Source organism: Peromyscus leucopus, chromosome 9, assembly GCF_004664715.2.
Source record: "Peromyscus leucopus breed LL Stock chromosome 9, UCI_PerLeu_2.1, whole genome shotgun sequence".
Classification (NCBI taxonomy): Eukaryota; Metazoa; Chordata; class Mammalia; order Rodentia; family Cricetidae; genus Peromyscus; species Peromyscus leucopus.
This window is the reverse complement of record NC_051070.1, coordinates 4,224,761-4,249,691: the sequence shown is the minus strand read 5'-3', so window position 1 is coordinate 4,249,691 and position 24,931 is coordinate 4,224,761. Positions and strand designations below refer to the sequence as shown.

The 24,931-nt window shown below is 46.1% G+C and overlaps 1 protein-coding gene across 8 annotated transcripts in view; it reads left to right on the top strand.

Annotated features, from left to right (window-relative positions):
• Mbnl2 (muscleblind like splicing regulator 2) overlaps window positions 1-24,931 on the top strand; it is a 159,166-nt gene that overhangs the window by 36,017 nt on the left and 98,218 nt on the right. For all 8 annotated transcript variants that reach the window (XM_028868220.2, XM_028868221.2, XM_028868222.2 and 5 more), the window contains exon 2: window positions 12,835-13,448. In XM_028868220.2, coding sequence (XP_028724053.1) covers window positions 13,275-13,448 — 174 coding nt within the window. In that variant the 5' untranslated portion in view covers window positions 12,835-13,274. The remainder of the gene's footprint in view (window positions 1-12,834; window positions 13,449-24,931) is intronic.

The window sequence follows — 24,931 nt, the reverse complement described above, 5'->3', positions numbered from 1 at the left end:
GCCGACTGAAAGAGAAGCAGCACCGGCACCTCCCCTCCCCTGCAGACCCCCTTCACGGTGCTACCCTGCCAAGCCTGTGCTCTGCAAATGTCCCCCTTCCCATGACATGTGCTCCCATTAGATCCCACGGCTCCAAGGGCCTGCTAACAAATCGAGGCCAAACACAGCTGCGTTGATAAGATTTTCACAAGAGTCCCTAAAAATACATTTCTCCTTAAATCAGCCTTGCCAGTCACCGAGCAGCTACAGAGCTTGAAGGACAGAAGTGGCTTCAGAAACGGCCAAGCCCCCTCCCTCTTAAAGCTCAGAAACCGGATTCCTGGGGAGCAGAAATAATAGCAAGAACAAGAGCGGCTGAGGACTATTTCAAGTCCCATCATGAAGATGGAACAAAGCGCACTGTAAGGGCAGGCTCAGACTGTGAGCTCTGGAGTCCGTCCAGCCGTGTGTACGCCCGTTCATCTGCTCACACCTCCTTCAGCAAGGCTTTGTCCAGTGTTCACCCTATCCCAGAGTTACAGGCTGTGCCAGATGTCGGAGGGATATACACGAACCCTGTATCTTTCTCACAGCTGTTACATTCCCGCTATGGTGGGAGGGAGACAGAGCAAGGTGAGCCAGCGTGAACATAGAGGACTGATGCAATATTACATCAGAAAAGGCTTCCCTATAGGTGGCCCCCAAGGTGTGACTGTCTGGGAGAGTATTCCCAGCAGAGGGGTCCGTGAGGTTAAAGCTCGGAGGCAGAATGTGTCTGGTAAGCTGACGACCAAGAAGAAGGCCAGAATGGCTGGAAGGAAGGAAGCAAGGAGAAAGATTACCAGAGGAACTGTGGGGCCAGTCACAAAGGTCATTGCAGACGGGTGGGTGGTCATCGAGGCTGTGGGACCAACCAAGGTGGTCCTTGCAGACCGTTGTAAGGCTTTTGACTGTGGTATTCGGGGGCGTGGGCAGAGAGGCGAGCTGATCTGCCTCCACTGCCTCCACTTCTGACTAGATTCCTTCCTGCTGATCTGTTTGAGGGGACGTAGGGGTGAGGTGGGAAGTAGTGTGGGTAGATAGCTTGAGAGGCTATAGCACAAAGGAACACAGAGAAATAAAGATGGCTTGGGTGATGATGGGGAAGTGTGGAAGACAGATAGCAACCAGCTACTGAGACTGCTTGGGAGACGGCATCCACGCTCTTCATCTGTATCATATGCTATCTGGGGGAGGAAGAGAAGGACAGAGGAGAAAAGGAGGAGCAGAGAGGATAGACGTCTGGGAGACATCATTGTCTAAAGCTGTAGAAATTGACAGCGAGTTTAACACCATAAAACTGGACAGAGATATGCCTACGCAGAGGCCTGGTGGGTACAAGTCTGCTTGTGTTCCAGCCTTTCCAGCTCCCACATGCTTTTTTCTCTTCTAGTTAGCACAGGCCACCAGGCATGAACTCTGTGATAATTCTCATCCTTATTACCTTCCACCTGAAAAATCTTATCGCAAATGATGCTGGGTAAATATTTGTTCTAAGAGCTCTCCCTGGTCTTATCTCACCATTAAATATGCTAACCCCAGGGTGAGAGCTGGTATCCTGGTAACCTGTGAGTCGGTTCCACACTGCACTTCCTCCAACAGGGTCTGGCTCTGGCCTTTCTCTCGGTGACGCTTGTGTGTGTTTCTTATTGCACCTTTTGTCCTGACTTCTGTTTTCTGATCATGTGTGATATTGCTGTGCTGAACCATTCTTGGTGAGGAACATCAGCCACACCCACTTCTGACATCACACACTTCTGTGGCTCAGCATGTGCAGCGCCACACATATGCACACATGGAGATATTTATGGGCTCCCGTGATGCCATGCACAGTTTCCACTCGGGGGGAATAGCCTTGCCACCTACCTCAGCTGCTGCCTCCTGCACTCTAATCTCCCTGGACCTCTGGACTTTCTGATACACTGTACATGTTAAGGCCCTTAACCTTTGAAACGTGCGCCTTCCTTCTCATGCCATTGTTCTCAGCCAGCCAGGAATGGGTAAAGAGAGAGACAAGACCGGAGTCCTCCGTCCAGGAGCAGGTCCTGCCTTTCCACAGAAACTCCAGTTTCTAACACAGCTGATATTTCTGCCCCTGCTTTCCTCTCATGTTACGCTGCCACCGGAAGTCCGCACGCTCACCTCGGGCAGCATCTGAGGACCCAGCCCCACCCCTCCTGCGTGGCAGGTGGACAGCTTACCTGGCTGAAGTGGCGGGGCTGTGAGACAGCTAGCTGCCTAGAGCTGATTTTCCAGGTGTGTGGCTTCAAGCCACTCTCTTTCTACCCAGGAGGGAAGACTGAGTAGCTTATCTTTCCATCCCAGGAACCAGCGACTCCTTTCCTCCTCCCTCTTCAGGTCATCTGTAGCTCACCCGCTCCCACCTCCACCCACTACCATCTTCCCAAGCTCCTTCCTGTTTCCTTGCTTCCAACCCTGAAAGAAAGGAGCCTGGGAAGGTGAGTTGGGGAGGCTGCCCCTCCTCTAGGGGCTCTATCCATCCTTCTGTTACTCCGAGCAGCCCTGAGGTTCCAGAAGCTTCCAAAGTCCCATCTGACATCAGTGCAGAAAGCATGAGACATTAATTCGCTCTGCTGTTCTGCTGTGTCCCTGTACCTCCAAGTACCCCAGGGTTGTGTCTGTGCCTCGGCTGCTCTGTCCTCTCTGCATGTGGAGAATCAGGAACACCTACCTCGCTGCTGACAGTGGTCCACACACGTGCCCTGATGTCCTGGCAGTGGCAGCCATCCAGGCTGTCCTTAGTGTTCTGCCTCCTTCTCCCTTCATGCTGGATGATTCAGAGGAGTTTCTATCCGTCGTTTTTTCTTTTTCTGTCATTCACCTGGTGCTTCTTACTTCTGTCACCTCTAAGACACTAAGTGAACTGTGCCTTGTCCTGTTCAGGTGGCCCTTTAGTCTCCTGGAGACATTTACAAGTCTGGTTTGCCCTTGGTCTCATTCAGTGAGTGTGCATGTCTCTTATCCCATGGCTTGAGGAACTTGGATTCCACCTCATGCTCGTGCCCATGACTTCTACACTCCATTTCCAAATGGCCTCGACTTCCTGATTGACGCTTTCACCTGGGGCACAACATCAGGTCCTTCTGCCCACATAGAACACACACTTTGAAGTTGGAAAGTTTCCTTGTTGTCCATAGTTACAGTGGAGTTTTATCTGAATTTTTCCTTTCCTCTTCAACTGTTGCTCTAGCCTTTGGCCAGATCCCTACCTCTTGTAAACTCTTCCCGGACCAATGTTTGGAGATTTGCTACTCTATGGAGTTTTCCCAAGGCAAAGTCTCGTTTTCCTTTTTCTGGTACTATGTGAGGTCCTTTATGCTCACTCCGCCAATGCACTGTGCCAGTTCAAGTATATCTGGGCAACCCAGACCCCATGACACTGCTCTCGATGAGGACCACCCCTGCCCAAAGTGCGCTGTGGAAACTTAGGGCACGTCTCTGGAACTTAATGGACATGAGTACACAGATTTGGATGTCTTGTGATGGACACGACTCTATGAAGAACTGCCATGGGCTTTCATGGCCACTAAATGTCCTGCCAGTCTCCTAATGTAAGAAGTCTATTCATAGTGATAGGAGCTGAGATCTCAGCTCTGCTTCGTCTTGTCTGCACCAAGGTTTCATTCTGGGCTGTGTTAGGGTATTTGGATTGTTACAGGCTATAACACCTAGCTATTATCAGGTACTGTGCGCGCACGTACACACACACACACACACACACACACACACACACACACACACACACTCCATGTGGTCTCTGAATATCTCCTTCTACTACTGCCGGCAACCCTAAGAGTCCAGAAGCGGAACTGCGCAAGGTTCCATCTGACATCAGTGCAGCTTTGAAAAGCCTCTGGTCATGCTTGTGCCAGCCTGTTCCTGTGTCAGACATCAGCTTCCTAGCATCCCCTAATACATGTATGTGCCTTAATATATATGTATTACTATGATAGCTTAATGTACAGCTATAGCAGCACATTGATTGTTTTAATGTATGCCCACTGACTGCGTGAGGCAACCCTTCTTCTTGCTAACATTAAAGTGGGCCAAAGGGGAGCCCCGGCCTCTGTCACTGTGTTTATCCCCTTTGGCCTCACGGCACCTGCAATGCCTGACAGCCACAGCTGAAGGAAGGAGACAATCATTTTGGCTCACAATTTCAGAGCATCTCAATACGTCTTGGTGGGGAAGGCGTGGTGGATCTCACCTGAGGGTGTTGGTCGTGTGTGGCAGTCTGTTCACATCACAGCAGCCCAGGGAGCTGATCAAGAGGTCCCTCGGCCTCTCAAAAGAACGCCACCAGATGAGGCGCAAACATTCAGAGCAGGAGCATCTAAGGGATATGGCGCACTCAAACCATAGCAGTCGGCAGATGAAGCGGCCCTCAGGCTGGTGTCCAGAGGGCAGGAGAGGACACGGGTCCACTAGGAGGAATTGATTGCTACAGACTGTGCCAGGGAAGGAAGGGGGAATTCACATGGGAATTGGGGGCCACCTTCACCCTGTCTGGATGCAGCCATGGGGTCCTGACCACCCAGGAGACAAGTACCATGTCACACTTGAATGTTACAGTTGCTTTTCTTACAATACTGGCATCTCCTAAGTGAATTGTATTTGGATAGAAAACACAATGGGGAAAAAAACCCCACAATTTGAATACAAATATGTGCTGAATATATTCTATCTGGCTGTGGGTATAGGAGTATATTTAGAATTTTTCTCTTTTCTAATTAAAGAAGGGGTTTCTGTCTGTGCATTTCTGGAATTGGCCATGAAAGTAGATTGAAAATGTTCACATATTAAAATGAACCCTGGATTTTATGACTTTTTCACTTCTACTTTAAGACATAGCACACACGGAAAAAAATTAGCTGAGAATATTTTCCTTTATTGCCTTTGTCATAGATAATGCTGACCTGTTTGTGACCTTGGGGGTCTCCATCTCATTTCCTTCAGTGATATATCAGAAGGTGTGTCCAAAAGAACCGGGTAACATGTGAAATGGAGGTGCCGTCAACAGACAGAAGGCTGTCCTTACTCAGAATGAGGGCTTGGAGCTTTCTAGATGAAGATGTGTCAAAGGTTCTGGAGCTTACATTATAGAAGGGACTCCATGACTCACATCCCCCATCACAGAGAGTTCTTCAGATGAATGTACATACATATACACATATATACCGCCGTTCTTCACACACACACACACACACACACACACACACACACACACCCATCATCATCATCATCATCATCATCATCATCATCATCGTCATCATGGACTTTCAAGGCTGTTAGTGATACAGGGTTTCTCCACCTGTCACTGTGTGTCTGTTTATGCAGCATATATTTGCTGACACAATTATGCCCAATAACATGGTTTTTCAAAACTCCCGGTACTTTCTGGTGACATTCCTAACAAGCTTTGAACAACCTTGCCTCAGTTTATACTGCTGCCTCATTCTTAGAGACATTAGTGATACTAAGACAGCTTAGGAATTTAAAACTGACACTTCATGCAGATAGCTCTGAAGAGTCTAAATGAACATAGACTAGCTACCATGAAGAGAGCCCTCGTGTTATACCACTGATTATATTATCTTTCCACAGACATTTGTGGGTTGTGTAGTACTGTCCCCTTGATCAGCCAGCTCAAAGGGACTGGCCTGTCACACGGTTATCTGGAGGGAAGGCTAGAAGCCGGGCCAGCAAAGTTGGTTTTCATCCCTTAACTCTCAAAGAACCAGTTTATAGATAATTTTTAATAAATGAAAAAGAACACAATTTAAAGGAGTTTGGAGAACAAAGCTTTTTGGTGATAACTATGATGGCTGCCCTTCTGATTTCTGTGAAGAGATGGTTGGGTTCTTACTTTCTCCCCTTGGACTGTCTCTGTCACTGCTGTCTGTCTCTTGGTCTGCTGAGCCATCTGAGGGAAGCCAGGGTTGACATCTCTTCCCCAAGGCAGTGATTGCTGGACAGTATGACACCCTAGTCCTCAGAGTGCAGTGGTTCTCAGCCTGGCGCTTCAGCTGGTGGCCCCTCCAGACTCTTCTCCTGCCACTGTGTCTGCACTGGATAAGCCAGAGATGTGGCTGATTAGTTGATCAGTGGAGAGAGCTCACCCTGAGCTGCTTTAAACCAGTCGGTGGGGGTGAGGACACTCAGAGATCAAGCTGCTCCCAGGAAAGAAAGATTATTTTATTTTAGTGTATTTAAGCTCGTGCCGTGGCATAGCCTATAATTCCAGTCCTAGTGGATGAGGCAGGGGAATTGCCAGAGTTCAAGGCCAGTTTGGGCTATATAGTATATACCCAACTAGCCTGGGCTAAAGGGTAAGAGCCTGTCTTAAAGACCACACCCACTTGCCAGCTCCACCACCACCCATAAAAAGCCCAGCATGATATCACATGCCTGGAACCCCCAGCTATCTGGAGGAGCAGGCTGAGGAAGGAAGGTCAGTTTGAGCCCTAGGCTCTCCAGTACCACACAGTGAATAGAGAGAGCCAGCCTCAAACCAAGAAACAAAATACATAATTTAAGAATTTAAATGTTAAGAGTGGGAAACCCAAAGATTGTAAAGATGAGAAATAGGAAGTCAAAGAGACAAGAGCTCTTCACTGTAATTAGATGTATGCAAAATAAAATTAAAGGCGTCCTATCCTATGAGTTACTCAGTGGCTAATGAGTCCTTGACTGTCTGACTCAGAAACCGGTTTGTTTTGTAGGATCCTTTAATCAGGGCCGCAGGAGGCCTTGTCTGGCAGACAGCTAGAGCAGCCCAGGTGACCAGGAGTGAGCCAGGAAGGCTGTGCTGGGGTGCACAACAGTTTCCCTTAAGGCGGTCTTAAATTTTGATCAATCTCAGGCTCAAGATTGGACATGATTGATGTTTTTCCCTTCAGAAATGTGCAAATTATCCACCAAGTAATGCCTCTGCAGGGACACCTGGGGGGTCCTCAGCCTGGGCTTGTCTGAGGGTGTGGAACCCGAGGAAGCCACCTCCTCCTCTCCCACAGGGAAGGGCCAGGCATTCCAAACTTCCTGGCTGCATACTTTAGCAATTGTCCAAGAAGCTCAGCAGCAAATTCTTTTATGCAGTCCAGAGTCGCAGCTCTCTGAAAAGCTAACGCCTAGAATAGTTTTAAATAAATTTTGAAAAATGGAAATGCCACGTGAGGAAAGGGCCCTAAAAATAGTTGACATTGGTGTGTGGAGTTGAATGGAAAGGCCTTCCGAATTTCAAGAAATACTACAGAAAGCCATTTAATTTTTAACTTTGAGCTCGTCTTTCCTTTAAAGATAGTGAGCCTGGGTATTGGGCTTAGAAAGGATGTGTGTGTGTGTGTGTGTGTGTGTGTGTGTGTGTGTGTGTGTGTTTCACAAAATATCCCTTTCTCTCTGAAAACTGTGTCACCAGAGTCACCAGACGAAGGCCCTTTACAGAGCAAGCCCACCCTCCCTCAAAGGACTGTATTTTGAAACACGCTGAGGGGAGCATGCTGGTCTGAAGCCTCATTCTCCCAGAACACTCACCTGGAACTGATCGCCTGGGTGTCTCTACTCATCTACTTTTGCTTTGCTTTGACTGGTCAGACATGTAGCCACCAGGGGATCCTCCTGCCCCCCTATAGCTGCTTCTGGGGGAATTGGTGGGTACACAGACATCCTGCTGGTGACCCGGAGCAGCCATCTTTATTCCTTCACCATCTGGATACCTAGCATAGAGTAAGGCAGCAAGGGTGTCATTAAGTTGGCTCTCAAGCTTGCACACTGGTCACTCCAGAAGGCTGATTAAACACAGATTGCTGGCCTGCCCTGAACTTCCAGTGTAGGCTCTCTGGGAGGACCCGGGAATCTGCATTTCTCCATAAGCTTCAAGGGGCTACAGTGCTCCTGGTTCAGGTCCTTCCTGCGCTTTGAAGGTCACCGGGCTCAGGATAGCAGGTGTTGAGACGGAGTTATTCATCACTGGGGCAGCTACCCACCCCGATCTTCTTGACAACAGCAGAGTCAATCAGGGTGCCTGCTGGAATGTGTCTATAGGTCATAGCCAAGCGACCCTGTCAGAACCTTATTCCTGTACCCTTGAACTTGGTCTGTATTAAAATGCAAATGTTCATTGTTATTCATTCAACAAACATTTATAGAGTGTTTTCTACAGACCAGGTGCTGAGCAGGATTTAAAGGATTCAAAAATAACAGCAAAAACGTATTATATATACAAAGCAAATTCCCTAAGAGCTTTCACTGTGGTGAGGGACAGTTGGATAAGTTAGTATCTACAGTATTATCAGTATTTACAGTTCTTGTAAGTTAAGAAGTAACAACATTTGCTTAAAAATCAATGGCGAGGCTTGCGGGCTGTAATGGGTATATTATGCAATGTGTATCATCCACAGGATAGTGTCTTGCTCCCCAAAATCGCTGCTGGAGAAGATGTCCCACCCAGATGCAGTCATGGCTTCCTGACAGAGCTTCTGTGGAGGAGGAAGAGGCTTGAAAGCCGACTTCTTCAGTGACTATTTATGGAAGGACTCTGTTTTATCACCTTGCGTTGGGATGCCTTACTGTTTACAGTGTGCGGTTGTATTTCCCCTGTAACCAGTCCTGTGGCAGCCACTGTGGAAATGTAGGAGAGACGGAAGGAAGTAGAGAAGTTGACTTCCTGGGAATAGGCAATCGGGGACACTGGTGACATGTGGAGTAAAGGCACCAGCTTGCCGTGTAGTGAGTCCGAGGCAGCATAACAACGTCATCACATCCTCCTTCTCACGCCGTCTTTGACCTCAGTGTGTATTACAACAAAGTACACCTTGGCTTGCACGCTGAGCTTCTGCTGGACGTGTGCAATGTGTATTTAGATTTCATAAAGTTTCAGATTGAGAAAGGGGGCTCATATGCTCACCTTGGCCCAATCGTACTTGAACGTTGTCCAATAGCTGAATGGAGGATGAGTTTGAATTGAACTTAAATGGAAGGATAAAGATTTAAAAGGCAGTCACTTAGCCATACTGGTTGTGTGGCCACAGGGAGGTGGCTCCCATGTTGGAAGGCACAGCCCAGTGCATGTCTGTTCCTCCAGCAGCATGCAGCCTAGCAGATCCAGTACTGACTTAGGTCTGCGTGTGGGCTTATGCCAGCCTGGTGCCTTGGTAACAAGTTAAAACTTGGTCTCCTCCATCCTCTTCTGTCATCATTGCTCATTCGTCAGCGACGATGGCCTATCCCAAACCTAATTCAGTCTATTTCGTCTTTCAGGGTCCTACAGTTACCTGCTTGTATCCATGTGTGACAGTGCAAGAAAGTGGTGCCTTTGATGACTAGCTGCATAATCTCTAGACTAAGGACAGAGAGCACGCTGGGTAGATGGATGCATGCCAAAGACTTATTAACAGACTTACAACGGCAGTGTGTTCCTGTTGGGTGCACACCCCTTTCTTTAACATAAAGTAACTGTCATCGAAAGCTTGCCAACTCTGTTCTTAAAAGCAAGTTTATGTTAAATATTTACATACAGAATCTTAAAAGAATTTATATGTAAAATCTTAGCCCCTCCTCTGCAAAAAGAACCCCTATAAGCTGAAAGAAGAATTGTATTAACCAGGGACTATAGCATGGGTTGTTGGGAAAAGTTAATCAAAAGATTTAAAAATTCAGTTTGGTAGGGGTGGTCAGTTCAATAACGCAGTGGTCATCGTTAAAAACAAGGTACTGAGTACTGAGCTGACAGTAGATGTTAAGTGCTCTCACCAGAAGAACAGGAAAGTATTTGAAGTTACACATATGGTAGATAATCTTGTTTAATAATTTGTACTTGTTTTAAAACATTGGCTCTACTCCATAAATAAGTTCTGTTTCATTGGCCAATGAAAATAAATATTACCAGAGGCCAGTTTGTCACGACAGTTTGTAAACCCAAATCCTGGGTGCTTTGTCATAACTCTTACGTGGGAATCCTTTCTCTGGACCAAAATAATCGCTGTGTGTGACTTTTGTGAATAAAGACCATTGAGTCTCATTCTCGCCATCTATGAAGAAATGCCTAGGCTTGCCTATTTCTGTCCTACCTGTGAAGCCTGTGGGAACTCTACTGCCTCCGAGGACAGCATGGACCTCATCTTTGTTGCCTTGTAACCTGCCCAGGACTTTACATAACATTTTCTGAGTGTGATCTAAATGTGTCTAGAATACCATCTGAGGTCCCTTTATTGCCGATGCCCGTCTCTGCTGATGGGCAGAAACGTTTCTTAGCCACTCTCCCACCCTTTGTTCTCCACCGGTTTGGAGGTGGAACAGAGGTAATGAAGCTGCAGGTCCAGGCCAGTTGGTGAAACCTGATACCGAGTAAATTTGGTTATTAAACTCATCTTCTTAAGCTCCCTCGCCTAAGCTACTTGATGTTGCTGCTGCAAACACACACTGCCAAACAGACAAGTGGGAACCTGCTTGGCCCCCTCAAATATTTTATAATTGAAGTTAGCTGTGTGTCACAGCTTTCAGTGTTGCCCGTTTCCTTAAATGCACATGGGTTTGTAACTCATGCAAGTGCTTTCTCAGACAAATGAGAGAATTATGGGGTTGAAAGAGCAGTTCCCACCCTCCCAGGAGAAGTCTTGCTAAATCAAGGTTAAATGATCAGATAAACGTACAGGACACCATCGTGGTCACTGCCAAAAGAGACATCAGTTCTCTCCAAGATGGAAAAGTTCAAGTGCAAGAAAGTCTCTTTGACTTGGTTTGCCCAAAGTTAACTATTTTTTATCAATTAGGGGACTCATTTTTTTGGGGGGGAACATTTGTGAACCACTCAATCACCGCCCTCTGAACTTATTTAGTACATGCTATATTGAAATCCTGTCAGTATCCCTAAGTGATGGGATGCATTCCGATATGTGCATCATTGGGTGATGTCATTGTACAAGCATCATCAAAGGTACTCTTGCAGGCCCAGATGATGTAGGTCAGTCACTTGATGTGACCTTTTGATGCAATCAAGACTTGTGTTAAACACAGATGAAGCATGGCACACTGTGTCCAGTGAGCTCTTTTTAGTTAGGACAAAGAGTGTATTCCGAAGTGCCAGGACGTGCAGTAAGATGAAACGGTCGTGGGCTCACTCCTTGCTGTCGAAGTTCTACATGGCGAGCAGTGAAGTGGGTGTGTTCACACCAGTGTCATGTAAACACATGAGAAACGCATCACACTATAAAGTTGTGCTGGGAGGTTAAGAGTGACCAAGACCTCGTTTGGCCATGGGAACTTTTAAGTCCCATTCTAATTTTATGACAGTGTCTTATGAGTGGCCTGCCATTGACACCTCCATAAGGGTTTAGCATGACTAATCTATTTCTAATCTTCACGATGTGCCCTTAGCAGTAACTTTTTAAAAGGACGTTAAGACTGAGCTGATGTATACAGTGGCTTACGTTACATACAATTTCTGCAAATGGTCAATTTACAGACTATAGTCTTTTATTCATGTTTATCTTGTTAATGTTCAATTTTAATGTTATTAATTTCATAATCCTTGAAAAATTAAAGCAAATGAAATCTGCTGTCCTCTGACATCTGCACTTTAACTTACAGTGTTGTTGTAAGCATGCTTTTTAATCTTCACATCCTCAATACAAGAGAACCTTTTTTAAAAACTTTACTACATTTTTAAACTGTGTGTGTGTGAATGCTGTATGGGAGCAACCCTTAGAAGTCAGTTCGCTCCTTGCACAATGTGGGTCCCAGAGACCATGCTTGGCAGCAAATGCTTTTACCTGCTGAACCATCCCATCAGCCTGGAGAGGACACTATTAGGTTGTGTCTCAATTAAAACGAAGCGGAACTTGATTCAAGTTAACTTGCATTCATCCTGTTCTAAGTTCAATTGGTCAGCAAGCACTTCTTGAGATCCCAATAGATAGCATGAACTGAAGCACCTGGGAATCAGATAACTACAAAGCATTGTCCTTACCTAACAACAGGTTGCAGGCAAGACAGGCACCAAGCAAGTAGCAGAAGCAAGAAAGGATTCAGAGAGCAAATATCATGAGGCTCCGTTCACCTACGCCAGCATCAAATCACAGTAAACTCAAAAGAACTCATGGAACAGGGAACCCATGCTCTATCCAAAATAATATTATCTCCGTTTCATAGGAGAGAGACACATCCCTACAGTTGTTTATAGCATTCCCAACAATAAAATCAATGACCTAAATGTGAAATTAATTGGGAACCACAATTCTAATACACTGTTTGGTGATTAAGCACATTAGATGGAATTGTTTCAAAGGGCCTAATTATTGTGTCCGCCACACTCGTCTGTTTGAGTCACTCCTAACTCTTGGACTGTTGCCTAGATCATTCTGCTGTACAGTTAGTTGTTCCAGTTGCTCCTTCCTCTCCCTCCTCTCCCTCCTCTCCCCTCCCCCTCCCCCTCCCCTCCCCCTCCTCTCTCTCCTTCTCTTCTTCTTTATGTCACTTTCCTCATGATACTCACGAAAGCTCAGAGGTCTAATCTATACTTTCACAAATTCTAGATCCGAGCTTAGTAGATAGTTCAGGTGTTTGATTCTTCTGAGCTTGGGTGCAAGTTGATGTCTGATATTTTGCAGGTTCGTGATTTAAAGTGCCTGGTGACATCACTTTTGCTGGCAACAGCCCTCAGGGAGCTCTTTTTGTGTTCACCTTTTGTGGGTTTTTGTTTGTTTGTTTGTTTAATTGTTTGGTTGGGTTTTGTCAAACATACTTTACCCTGACCCTATGAGTGGATGAAGTGATCTGACTTTGCTAATCTTTTCATTTCAGAATTTAAAAAGGACAAGAAGGAAAGGAAAACGCCGTTCTGTTCCAATACAAAGATCTGAGAGGCGTGTTTTCCAACATCCTCCGGAGCTGGGAGCATCAGAACTAATATTTTCCCAAAGAGTGCCATCATACTGAAGTCACTTTATTACGGAGAGGTCTGTCTGCAAAACGTCAAGAGACTAGGACCCTGGGAGCCAGAGATGACAGTGAACGCACTTCGCCTGTGGCTCTCAGTTTCCCAGTGGGGCCTGGTGATCGGTGAATGACCGACCACTTGCTGATCAGTTGCCTGTTTCCTGGATTGGACTTCATTAAGGAATTCATTACTTACCTTCAGATTTACATGTGGGAGTTTTTACAATAGTAGTTTTGGGATCACTGAGACTTGGATTCATTTCATCATTTAACAGAAAGGGACAGAATCCAAAGTAGTTCTCATCATGGCCTTGAACGTTGCCCCAGTGAGAGACACAAAGTGGCTGACGCTGGAAGTCTGCAGACAGTATCAGAGAGGAACGTGCTCTCGCTCTGACGAAGAATGCAAATTCGCTCACCCCCCAAAAAGTTGCCAGGTTGAAAATGGAAGAGTAATTGCCTGCTTTGATTCCCTCAAGGTAAGACCGTCATTTTACCTGCCACCTCTGGGCTGAGTTGGGCTTGCAAAGGGGCCACTTTGCGGTGAGCTCTGCAGAATTTACCATTCACTCTGATTCTGTCTTCTTTGTGATGGCCAGTGGGAGATTTGTGTTTTGGTTTTGTTTGTTTTTTGTTTTCACTCAAATTTATTCCTGCCAGGCATACATGAATCTTTTACATATCTGTGTTTACATTAAAAGTACATGGTTGTGTATTTCTGGTCTAGCATGGCATTCACATACCCAAGGATCTCAAATAAAAGTCAGGCTATTGACAGTTGAATAAATGTTTTATCAACGTTTGATCTCCTCTGGGTTCCATAAAGGTGAAGAAGCCACACCTGTCACTTTCGTGTGCCAGTCACTCTGACTCACATCTCAATGTCTCTTCTTGTGGCTTTCCTTATCAACCAGAGCCTTCCTAAAATGCTTCTTGAGAGCATTTTCATTCTGTCTTAAAATGTTTTACGGCTAGCAGAAATTACTGAGTGCACACTCAATATTGGGTTCTCTGAGGACCTACTGTCTGTAAGGAACATCATCAAAGATCTCAGTGTGATTCAGATGTCCTCTTGATGAGCTCATGTCTGGTGGGGAAATAGGGCACAGCGGCAAATATTGTGGTTCGGGAAGAAAGCCGTGTGCCACACAGGAAAAGACAGAACACTTCTCCAGGAGGCCTTAGGAGAGAACTGGCTTCTGGCGGACAAGGAATGTTTGAGGAGGCTGGCCTGCCCCAGTTGTGTTGGGTTTGGTAGGATTTGGGTTTGGAGAAATGGAAAAATTCAATGAAAAACTTGGAAGATGTGGGATAGTTTATCTCTCTGTGGTTTACTGCAACCCTGACATTACGCTGCTCTGAATTCCAGATAGGCTGAGGTATTCTTAAGGGCACAGTGACATTGTGATACTAGAGACGGTTAAGACATACAGCTTAATGTTTCTGCCTATGAAAAACTCCAGTATGCTCACCAATCTTAAAAATATTGCTCTGACGTCGTACCTGAGAAACCACGGTGCTAGTTTATGGAAGTGACCTGACCCCATTCTCAGGTGTTTGAGGTGATTAAATCATATGTCAAAAATTACATCTCAAAGCAGGGAAATAGCCCAGTTTGTAAATTCTTTGTGAAGACCTGAGTTTATACCTAGAATTCATGTGAAAAAATAAAATAAAATAAAACAAAATAAAAAACCAGTCATGGTGGAGGCACTTGTAATCCTAGTCAGTGCTTGGGATGTGGAGACAGGAGGATGTCTGTGGCCAGCCCAGTCTAGTTAGCAGGTTCCAGGGATAGCCTCTGCTTCGCTGCTTCAACCGAGAGCAGATTGCATCTGAGGAACAACATCCAGGCTGTCCTCAACTCCACATGCGCGCACACACATACACGTATACACATGTATAGAAATATATATACAAAAATCATGTCTTAAGAGACATAATTCCAACTTGTCACTCTGTAACTAAGTCTTCAAACCAATGTTAATATTTATGTATCTTTAAAAAGAAAGCCCTGTCTACACTAAAAGCAGAAGATTCTATTTTTAGCTCAGCAGAAGTAAAATTTGAGAAGTGGGATGTGTACTCTGTTAAGTTACCAGTACCTTAGGCCTTTGTCAGAAAGGTTCATCAGACTAGACTAAAATGAAAGCTGGACAGATCAATTGTAATTGATTTGGACTCTAATAGTTTGAGTCCATTTGTGTATTGCTATTATTTTTTCCTTTCATCAAAAAAGGAAAGGCAGTCTGAATTTACCTCTTCAGTCTTCACAATGGCAGTGTTCCCTATAAAAAGCAGTGGGGTTTTAAAGCTTTAGTCCAGTCTCAGTCATCCAGGAGAGATGGCACCTCCCAGACATCCCGTATGCATAAGATACTTGTCACTCTAACAGTATCACCAGGGAACCCATAACTAGCAGCTCACTCAAGGTCACCCGACTTGCTATCCGAAGATGAAGAGTGCATCTCAGGCTTTGTCGTTTAGAAAAGTTTACTGATATTTTTGACTTAGATGGCTTAATATTTTTGCCCTCGTGACACCTTTTTTTTTTTGCTGTTTTTTGTGAATTTTCACTTCCCTGTTGTCAACATATGTATTAGTTTGTCTAATGTTACTACTAAAATTACCCAGTGGAAGAGGGAAAAGGATCTAGAAACACATCGGAGATGAGGCCCTAACTTCTCAAGTCATCTGTAATTACTTGTGTTAATCCAGCCTTCTCTAGTTGAACAGATAATATTAAATATTACCATTTTTCTAAGTTTCTTAAAGTTAGAGAAATATAGGGGAAATGCTGTCAACCTACCCAGGCTCAGTGCCCTTTAAATACCTCTGGCTAAACTTGCAGCTATAGCCCTGATCCTTACAACTCATCACATCACCATGGGCTCACCAGGACCACACTCAGTTCCAGGACACGAATGACATTACATTTAACACAAAATTCACGGAACAAACCACGAGCCTGTTGGGCATTATCCAAGAGAAAAGAGAATTCAGATTCGTTTCCAGAAGTGTCCGGTTCACTCTCTGTCCAGTGTGGGAGCATCCCGGTAAACTGCCCCAGGCCGTCAGTCCCCCGTGAGAGCTGTGGACTTGCAGGTGACTTAATTTGCATGTGATGTTATATGTGTTGAGCTAGCAAACTGTAAAGAATGTGAAAGTTGCCTACAGGACCAGAGATAAGTTGGGCCTCAGTCTGAACACCTGCTCACCCTCCACCCTGCCCTCCCCGGGTTATTTATGCTTTACTGACTCCAGGCCCTCAGCAGTAGTGAGAAGCAGTAGTGAGAATATATGCTGGTGAAAATGGCTAAGGTGTGCACAACTGCTCGCACACTGGCATGTCCATTTTGCAGCGTTGTTTTTAAGATTAGAAGTTCCTACAACAGGACACACGGCTTACACGTGCAGAAAAGAGCAGCTCAAAAAATGACGAAGCTAGTCCCCCGAAGCTGCTTATCTTTCTTATTTAACACAGGTTGATCGTCTGTTATTCAGACCTCTGTAGTGTGAATTCTGATTGGTCTTAATGAAAACCCAGAGTCAGACATTGAGGTCAACCCTGAAAGATAAGGGAAGTAAAGGAGCCTGCCACCAGAGAGACTTCTTACCTCTGCCGAATCCTCAGACTGAAAAGGGGGCCAAGCTCCTGTCTCTGCCCACCTTATATTCCTCTCTCTGCCCAGCCATATCACTTCCTGTTTCCTCCTCCCTGGTGCTGGGATTAAAGGTGTGCACCTCCCAAGTACTGGGATCAAAGGCATGAGATCCCAAGTGCTGGGATTAAAGGTGCGAGCCACCACTGCCTGGCCTCTATGATCAACTAGTGGCTAGCTCTACCCTCTGATCTCCAGGCAAGCTTCATTTGTCAGAGCACAAACAAAATATCACCACAGACCTCCAAAGTCTGAAATTTTTAAAATCACTGGCATAATTCTACCGGTGGAAGATTCTACATCTAACTTCATGGGATGAGTTACAGTCAAAATTAGAAGAAAAAAAATGGTTTAAAATCTGGGTGAAGAATCCAAGCTGTGTATTAAACAGGACGGCACTGTTGGTGAAGCCGCCTGTAACAGAGACCATGAACAAATCTTTCAGCGACTGTCCCTGGACTCTGCTCCCCACTTCTTTACAGAAAAGTTATTTTATCCCCTTGTCTCCAGCTTCCTCTTCTTAGAGTTGAGTCTGCTCTTACTCCACAAGGTTGCTGTGAGTTCTGCCCGACTCCCCATATCTGAATACCCAGGGCTGAATACGTCGGGAAGTGGCAATGTTGTTTCCTTCCTTCCACAAGTGTCCCGGAACTGCCACTGATTTTGATGATGGCCTTGAGGGGAGGCCGCAGCTCCTCAGTCCTACAAATTAGTCACGACATTAAAAATAGTAATAATAAGATTTGAGATTTTGATGTCGTTTGCTAAAAGATGTTTTGTAAGCACTATGGGAGTGCTGTGAGAAGAATCTCTGCTGGTGTGTCAATAATGGGACCCCACACTTTTTTTTTCCTTGTTGTTATGTTTGTACATGTGGTTAAACTTTCCTGTAAGTATATGCTAAAACAAATTTGTAGGTGTTGAAAACTGGTTTGCTGAGGTGTTTGAAAGGAAAGCAGCGCATGTAAAAATGCTCTAAGAAGGGCTGTGTTGGGGAAACACATCATGGTGCCGACAGCGGCGTTTGTGCTTTGTGCCGCTGTTCCCTGGCTGCAGCTGGTGGAAGAGAACGTTGGCAGCTGTGATTTTATTCTGAGGGTTCCAGTTCACTTGTGAGCCGACATCACAGCAATGATCTCCAGAAGGACAGCTCACATTCTGGAACACTGTTCCACAAGTTAGGGTGACTCCGCAGAAGCCAAGCTGGACAAAACTGCCTTACAAGCAGAGAATTCATCTGCTGCCAGAACTTTGACCTTGACCAAATTAACCCCCTCTCTGTTATCCATGAGATGCTTTTCCTCAATGGTTGCCACGTTTGGGAATTTTCTGTTCAGATCCTTTTTCTTGTAACTGTCAGGAATTAATCTGGGCTCTTTTGCATACGGGAACATCTGAAAAAAAAATACATGAATTAACTTTGTTTATTGAGACTAGGGGTTTCAGTTTTCTTAAACAGTTGAATTCAGCTTTTAAATGGGAAACCTACTTTTAAAATCGTCTTGCTAACTTTGGCTGAAAGTATTCTCAGAGTACTTGGGGAAATTGTTTAGATAATTTTTAGAAACTTAGCTATTACCTTTCTAAATAAAAATTAGTTGGTGGGCTGTGGAGATGACTGTCCGTGCAGTGGTAAGTTCAGATCTCCAGCACCCATGTGAAAGCTAAGCCCGTGGGTGGCCATGTGGTCCTGGAACCCCAGCATTTGAGAGACAGAGGCAGGTGGGTCCCTGGGACTCACTCACCAAGCAGCCTCACTGAAATGGTGAGCTACACACTCGCATACTTGCATCCCTTCAGCACACCCACACACATGCACATACACCACGAAAACACGTCCACAGAAGTGCTACTTCTGAGGGAGACAGTGTGAGTCTTCCGCCACCCCGGTTGGATGTCACTTCTCACCGTTCAGGGCCTCTGAGTGGCTTTTCACCTCATGGAAGATAACCCGCTGGTCCAGGGAGATGTGTCTGCATCCTGTGCCGGCCACCTGGCCTCCTCTGAATGCTATCTGCTACTCCGGCCATCTAGGTCTTCAGTCTCCTCTCAGTATACCCAGCAGGCTTTGCTTCTGGGCTGTTGTTTGCACCCTTTGCTCTGCTTAGAGCTCTCTTGCCTCAATTCTGTGGACAGATTGTCCTCCCACGTCCTCCAGTGGCTTCTCTAAAGCATGTGAAGCTCTCTGCCAATTCCACCATATCTGGGACCCTACTACCCCCTCCCTAGGCTCTCTGTGCTCCCTAAGGCCAGCAGCAGAGTGGCTACATACCTTCTTGTTTATTCTACTTCCTCTATTCTGTGAGAACCAAAGCTGCTTAGGATGAAGATTGGGTCTCCTAAGATCACTGTGGTGCCCCAGAGCACAGAATGGTGTCTGATGAATAATAAATGACCGATAAAAACCTGTTCAGTGGCAGCAAGTGTTCGTCACAAAAGCATGCCAGTTTCTTGGACAGGTTGCAGTGTATGATTATATGGGGTGTGCTGCATTTTGGGTGTGTACCATGTTATTTGGCCCCTGAAAGCTATACAGTACTTAGCTGGTGCACCGTGGACTATGGCCCTGATACAAGTATCACAGCAGAGTTTAAAAGCAGGAAGTTCTCTGCAGGAGTTTCAAGACAGGTGTGGCTATGGAAGTGCAAGGCCTCACTGAAAAACGGACAACGCATTTCCTCCTCCACGCTGCGTGTGTTGTCACACCTGCCTTTTCCTCTTTCCGATTCTTTCTAAATGCTAAGATGAAGGAAAAAAAATCTCATTGTTTAATGGGGTCCCAGCAATAAGCTGCCTGATGGTGCAGTAAGCTACAATTTAGGCTTACAATTTATGGGTAAGAATTTCAGAAAGAAAACAATGAGAAATTTCTTAAAACCATGTCAAAATGTGTAATTGGCTGACCTGAAGCCGAAGTGCTTGAATTACTGCTGGCCTGCAAAGCGAGGCTGATTATATGCAGCAGTTAGCGGGCATTTTGTAAACTGTGTGCCTGCTTTTGACCTGAATTCAAGTACAGTCTCAGACATTTTTAAATTTTCAGTAGTAATCATTGTAGTCATATGGCATCGGCTATAGGCCAGTCACCTTTGTACTGTCTCATAATCCTGCTAGACAAATATGTTAAATCAGTATAATAAATGTGGGTGTAGATTCAAAAGTTTAAATAGTCACTTGTGACCACCAGACTTGTAAATGGCGGAGAAAGGACCTGACCTCAGGCAAGTCGGACCTACATCCGCTCCTCCCTCTCAGCTCCACTTGTGGGATCGATTTTAGAATTCCTCCTGTCTTAACGTGTTCATATTTAGTAAGTTTAGTACATTGAAGTGGAAAATTTTTAGCATGGAAGGCCCCAGGAATAAACATGTTTATATACTAGAAATTTTAAAATTAAACAAGAGAGAAATTATAAGGAAAAAGCAAGCTACACACAATATTTTCTTTTCTTTTCTTTTTTCTTTTCTTTTTTTTTTTTTTTTTTTTTTTTTTAAAGATAGGGTCAGTCAGTACAACCCTGACTGGCCTGGGACTCTCTCTGTCCTACCCAGGCTGGCCTAGAACTCACAAAGATCTGCCTGCCTCTGCCTCCTGGATGCTGGAATTAGAGTCGTACCACCATGCCTGGTGTTGTGGTTTTTCTTTGTGTGATGCCAATATTATATTATCACTCACTAGATTGATGTCACAAAAATGATTTTGGCTCAGGGTGGCACTGTATCTGTAACTTATGTGAGTCCAGAAGAAATAAAGTCCGCTATTAGCGTTGTGGGGTTCAGTACAAGTCCAGGCTTTAGGGGTCCTATCTAGTACATCCACTTTTCTATCCCTGGCGTCTGCGTTGCTGGATGGGCCAGGGACCCACCCTGTGCATACTCCCTCCATGCCTTTCTGCCCTTTGTATATCACCTGACCCTGGGAGACGGTGCTTCAGCTCGAGCCCGTGGCTCCCAAACCACGGGAGCGCACCTTGTTCCCGTCGGTGCCCAGCTCCTAATGCGGCTTCCGTCTGGTCCGTAGCAGAAATGCAAGAGTAGCCAGGGAGAGAACACACGCACTAACGAAGGGAGCTCTCCAACTGCAGGTGGACCCACTGATGTCCACCAGTGAGCTCCAGACCCCAGGGTGTTGTTGACATTCGCCACTTTACCATTTTCTTTAATGGGTCAGTTTCATGGTGCAGCCTTGGTCATGCTAGAATTTTCTGCTGCCACACTCTTCTCCTGGCCCTCTGCCCTCCGTCCCCTGTTTTTTGTTTTTCTCTGGTGCCACCTTGTCTGTCCTTTGCTCCCTAACAGTGGGTACATGCCAAGATTCAGGCTTGCGGCTGCCCATTCCAACTCGGGCTTTGCCTCTCAGAGCTTGTCCACACTTGGGGGTTCAATTCTCTTCTCTGCCAATGAATCCCGAAAATGGACGTGTGCCTTTCTGTGCTCCTTGTGACTTCATGTGGCTCTGTCATCTCCACAGGAGTGTCCCACTGTCACCTCCTGTTCAGCAGATGTGCGTCCAGACTCCTGCCAGGCGTGTGGTGGGCTCCCTTCCTCTCCTTCTCCTGGTGGTGTCTTCCTGTGTGACTCCTTCCTCTCCTCCTGGTGGTGTCTTCCTGTGTGACTCCTTCCTCTCCTCCTGGTGGTGTCTTCCTGTGTGACTTCCTCCCCTTCTCCTGGTGGTGTCTTCCTGTGTGACTCCTTCCTCTCCTTCTCCTGGTGGTGTCTTCCTGTGTGACTCCTTCCTCTCCTCCTGGTGGTGTCTTCCTGTGTGACTCCTTCCTCTCCTCCTGGTGGTGTCTTCCTGTGTGACTTCCTCCCCTTCTCCTGGTGGTGTCTTCCTGTGTGACTCCTTCCTCCCCTTCTCCTGGTGGTGTCTTCCTGTGTGACTCCTTCCTCCCCTTCTCCTGGCGGTGTCTTCCTGTGTGACTCCTTCCTCTCCTTCTCCTGGCAGTGTCTTCCTGTGTGACTCCTTCCTCTCCTTCTCCTGGCAGTGTCTTCCTGTGTGACTCCTTCCTCTCCTTCTCCTGGTGGTGTCTTCCTGTGTGACTCCTTCCTCTCCTTCTCCTGGCAGTGTCTTCCTGTGTGACTCCTTCCTCTCCTTCTCCTGGTGGTGTCTTCCTGTGTGACTCCTTCCTCTCCTTCTCCTGGCAGTGTCTTCCTGTGTGACTCCTTCCTCTCCTCCTCCTGGTGGTGTCTTCCTGTGTGACTCCTTTCTCCCCTTCTCCTGGTGGTGTCTCCCTTTGTCTCTATTCATCCTGTTTGAGTCTGTACTGAAATTTCTCCTCCATAATATGATACCAGTTATATCAGACTACAAACTCTATTTCTTCCAGTATGGCTGGAATGAATTAAATCAGAAATTACACTTTCCAAATAATGTCACATTCTGTGGGTCTGGGGGTGAGGATTTTAATGTGTATTTTGGGAAAGCATACTTTAACTGAAAACACTACAGAAAGCCTGGCTAGGCATGGTGTGGTGGTACCTGTAATCCCTGGTCTCCCAGCACTTGGGAGCCCCAGGCAGGAAGATTATTGCAAAGTTAAAGCCAGCCTGGGATGCATGATGAGTTCAAAGCTAGCCTGTGGTACATAATTTGTCTCAGAAACAAACAAACACTGTAATCTAATTCAGGTCTGATTACCACAGCCTGTCTTAGCCACAGGGGCATTCAAGTAACCATGGGTTGAAATTTTAAAAAAGAAAATACTTCTGAACTGAACCTATGCAGACCTTTTTATCTGTCATTCCCTGATCAACACAACGTTGCAAGTGTGTGCCTAACATTTGGATTCTGTGAGGTATTTTGAATAAGCAGGGATGAGTATAAATGATAAGTAGAGAAGATCAGTATTAAAAAATGACGTGGGTGCTTGAGGTACAACTACTGCACCATTTCACATGAGGGCTGGGGAAGCTAGGATTTAATATCCAATGGCGGCACTGAAATCCACTCCCCATGCACACAGAGGGAGGGTTCATTCATTCATTCACTCATTCTCAGTCATTAGCCGGATGGGCAAACTGAAAAGAAACCAGAAACGTGACACACACAAGTGCCCCTGCTCTCAGTGCTCCAGAGACTGCAGTTGATGGGAAATGCAGACGTTGGCTGCAGAACACAGTCTCTCTGCAGACGGCAGCTGCCACGCAGGTGTTGCAGCTGCGTGGTGATGCAGGTGCCTTAAAGAACCAGTGGCCTGGCTACACTCAGCAGTCCGTGAGATAATGTTAGACCTTGGAGTGCTGACAGGCCGGGACCAAGGATGTGTTCTCCCAGCAGTCTGCCTCGTTCATCCACGAGATGGCCACGGCCGGACACTGTGGGTCTAGCACTGTGTTCCATGCCTTCCGTCCTCACAATTGCCAAGACAGACGGACTTGTGAGCTGCCCTTACACATGGAAGATGATGTTAGCATTGCATTGGTGAGCCCCTTGCTTGTTTTCCCTGAGCTAGGTTTTCCCTGCCTCACTGGCCACTCCTCCAGATGGGGAGTCTCTCCGTCCTCCATCCTTGCATCCCCTCATATCCATCATGACCTATCGAATGAGTATTCACCTGTAAGGCCCTGAACTTGCTGGCCCATCTGCCAGAAATCTTGACTCCTGATATGACCTCATCTGATACAGTGCCTAGAAATATTGGTGAGCCCTTCTTACATCCTATCTCAGCCCTGATTTCTTCCTTAACTCTGGCGTCCATTGCTTACTGAGTCTCTACATAGGTATCTGAGTGGGGATTGAACTTAGGACCTCACCCATGCTAGGCAAACACTCTACCACTGAGCTGCGTCCTCAGCCCCATTCTTACTTCTGTTCCCAGTATTCTCGTTCTCAACAGATGGTGTCATTCATTCAGTTGATGAATTAAGGATCTTAAGCCCAGCTTGATTCTGCTCTTACCATTGTGGTGGTGTGAATGTTTAGTCATCAGGGAGTGGCACTGTGAGGAGGTGTGGCCTTGTTGGAGGAAGTGTGTCACTGGGGGTGGGCTTGGAGGTTAGTGGTTCTTCTTTTTAGTCTGGCATTAACTGAAATATCACAGCCCCGCCCACAAAGCCCCCTCAGAAATTATCCTGAAGTGGTGTTTTCTGTTTGTCTGTTTTTCTCCACTAGGAGGTAAAGCCACGAGGTAGAGATCTCATTCTCCTATCCCAGTGTTCGGCAGCTATTGGATACAGAAGTACATATAGAAATATATCCTGAAATCTTACACTTATTACTGTTATGATAATATTCAAATCACCTTTCCGGGTAGCTGTTTCTCAGTTTCCCCGTAGCTTATGGTAAATGCCAGCAGCACCAGGGCTCTGCACAGTGGGACTCTGGGTTTGATGTCCCCAGACATCCGTGGATCACGTTCAGCAGTTACAGCTGTCCCAACAGGCAGGACACATGGAGCCGTGTCTCAAGTGTCTCTGCAAAGCTATTAAAATGCATGGGTTGGGCTGGCTTTGTGGCTCCGTGTTAGGTTGATTGCACAGCACACATGGTGCCCTAGGTTCGATTCCCAGTACTGCACACAGACACACACTGGGGTGGGGAGCGGTGAGTGGATTTTTGAACTGCTGGGTGTCTCTACAGTTCTCCAAACTCGGTACAGACTGAGGCTGGTGTTCGACGAAGTTTCTTCACCAGTCGATTCTAAAACAAAAACCTTGACTTGTATTTTTGCCTATGGAGTTAAATTCAATTCAGAAGTTATTTTTTTTTTAAGTCTAAGGTTGTTTTCTCAACTACCATATTCTCTTTTATTTCATAGAGCCATTATCTTTAGATGACTTTGCTTTTTTTTCTTTAGTTCCCTGCCTGGGCAAAAGAAAAAGCAGACGATTCTTTGCCCATGTCAACTCTTGTTAAAGAGCCCCGCCCCTTCAATTCAAGGCTAGGCTCTGCCGTTCTTCGGTACAGTCTGCACCAAAACGGCCCCACGTGAGCCCTGTCCTTTGTGTCATAGGTGCTGTAAGTGTCTTGTTGTTATTATTTTTTAATCCCTGTTAAACTCTGAATTTGGGAGGACTTTAAAAGTTCCCTGGGCATTTTTCTGTTAGCAAATAAGGACAGTGTGACCCTTCAATGCGCAAACTTCCATTTTAGAGTGGGAGACAGCCCTGTACCCCTCCCTTCACTGCAGAGACCCTGGAACGTGGAACCTGCCTGTGCCAGCTGGAACAAATCCCCAAGAAACAGACAATGCCAACTCCACACCGTGCCAGGGGGCACAACCCTGGAGCTGTGGAGCCCGGGCCTGCTCGGCAGGGGCTACACCAGCAACGAGCTTCACCCGTTCACAGTTTTCCCGTGAG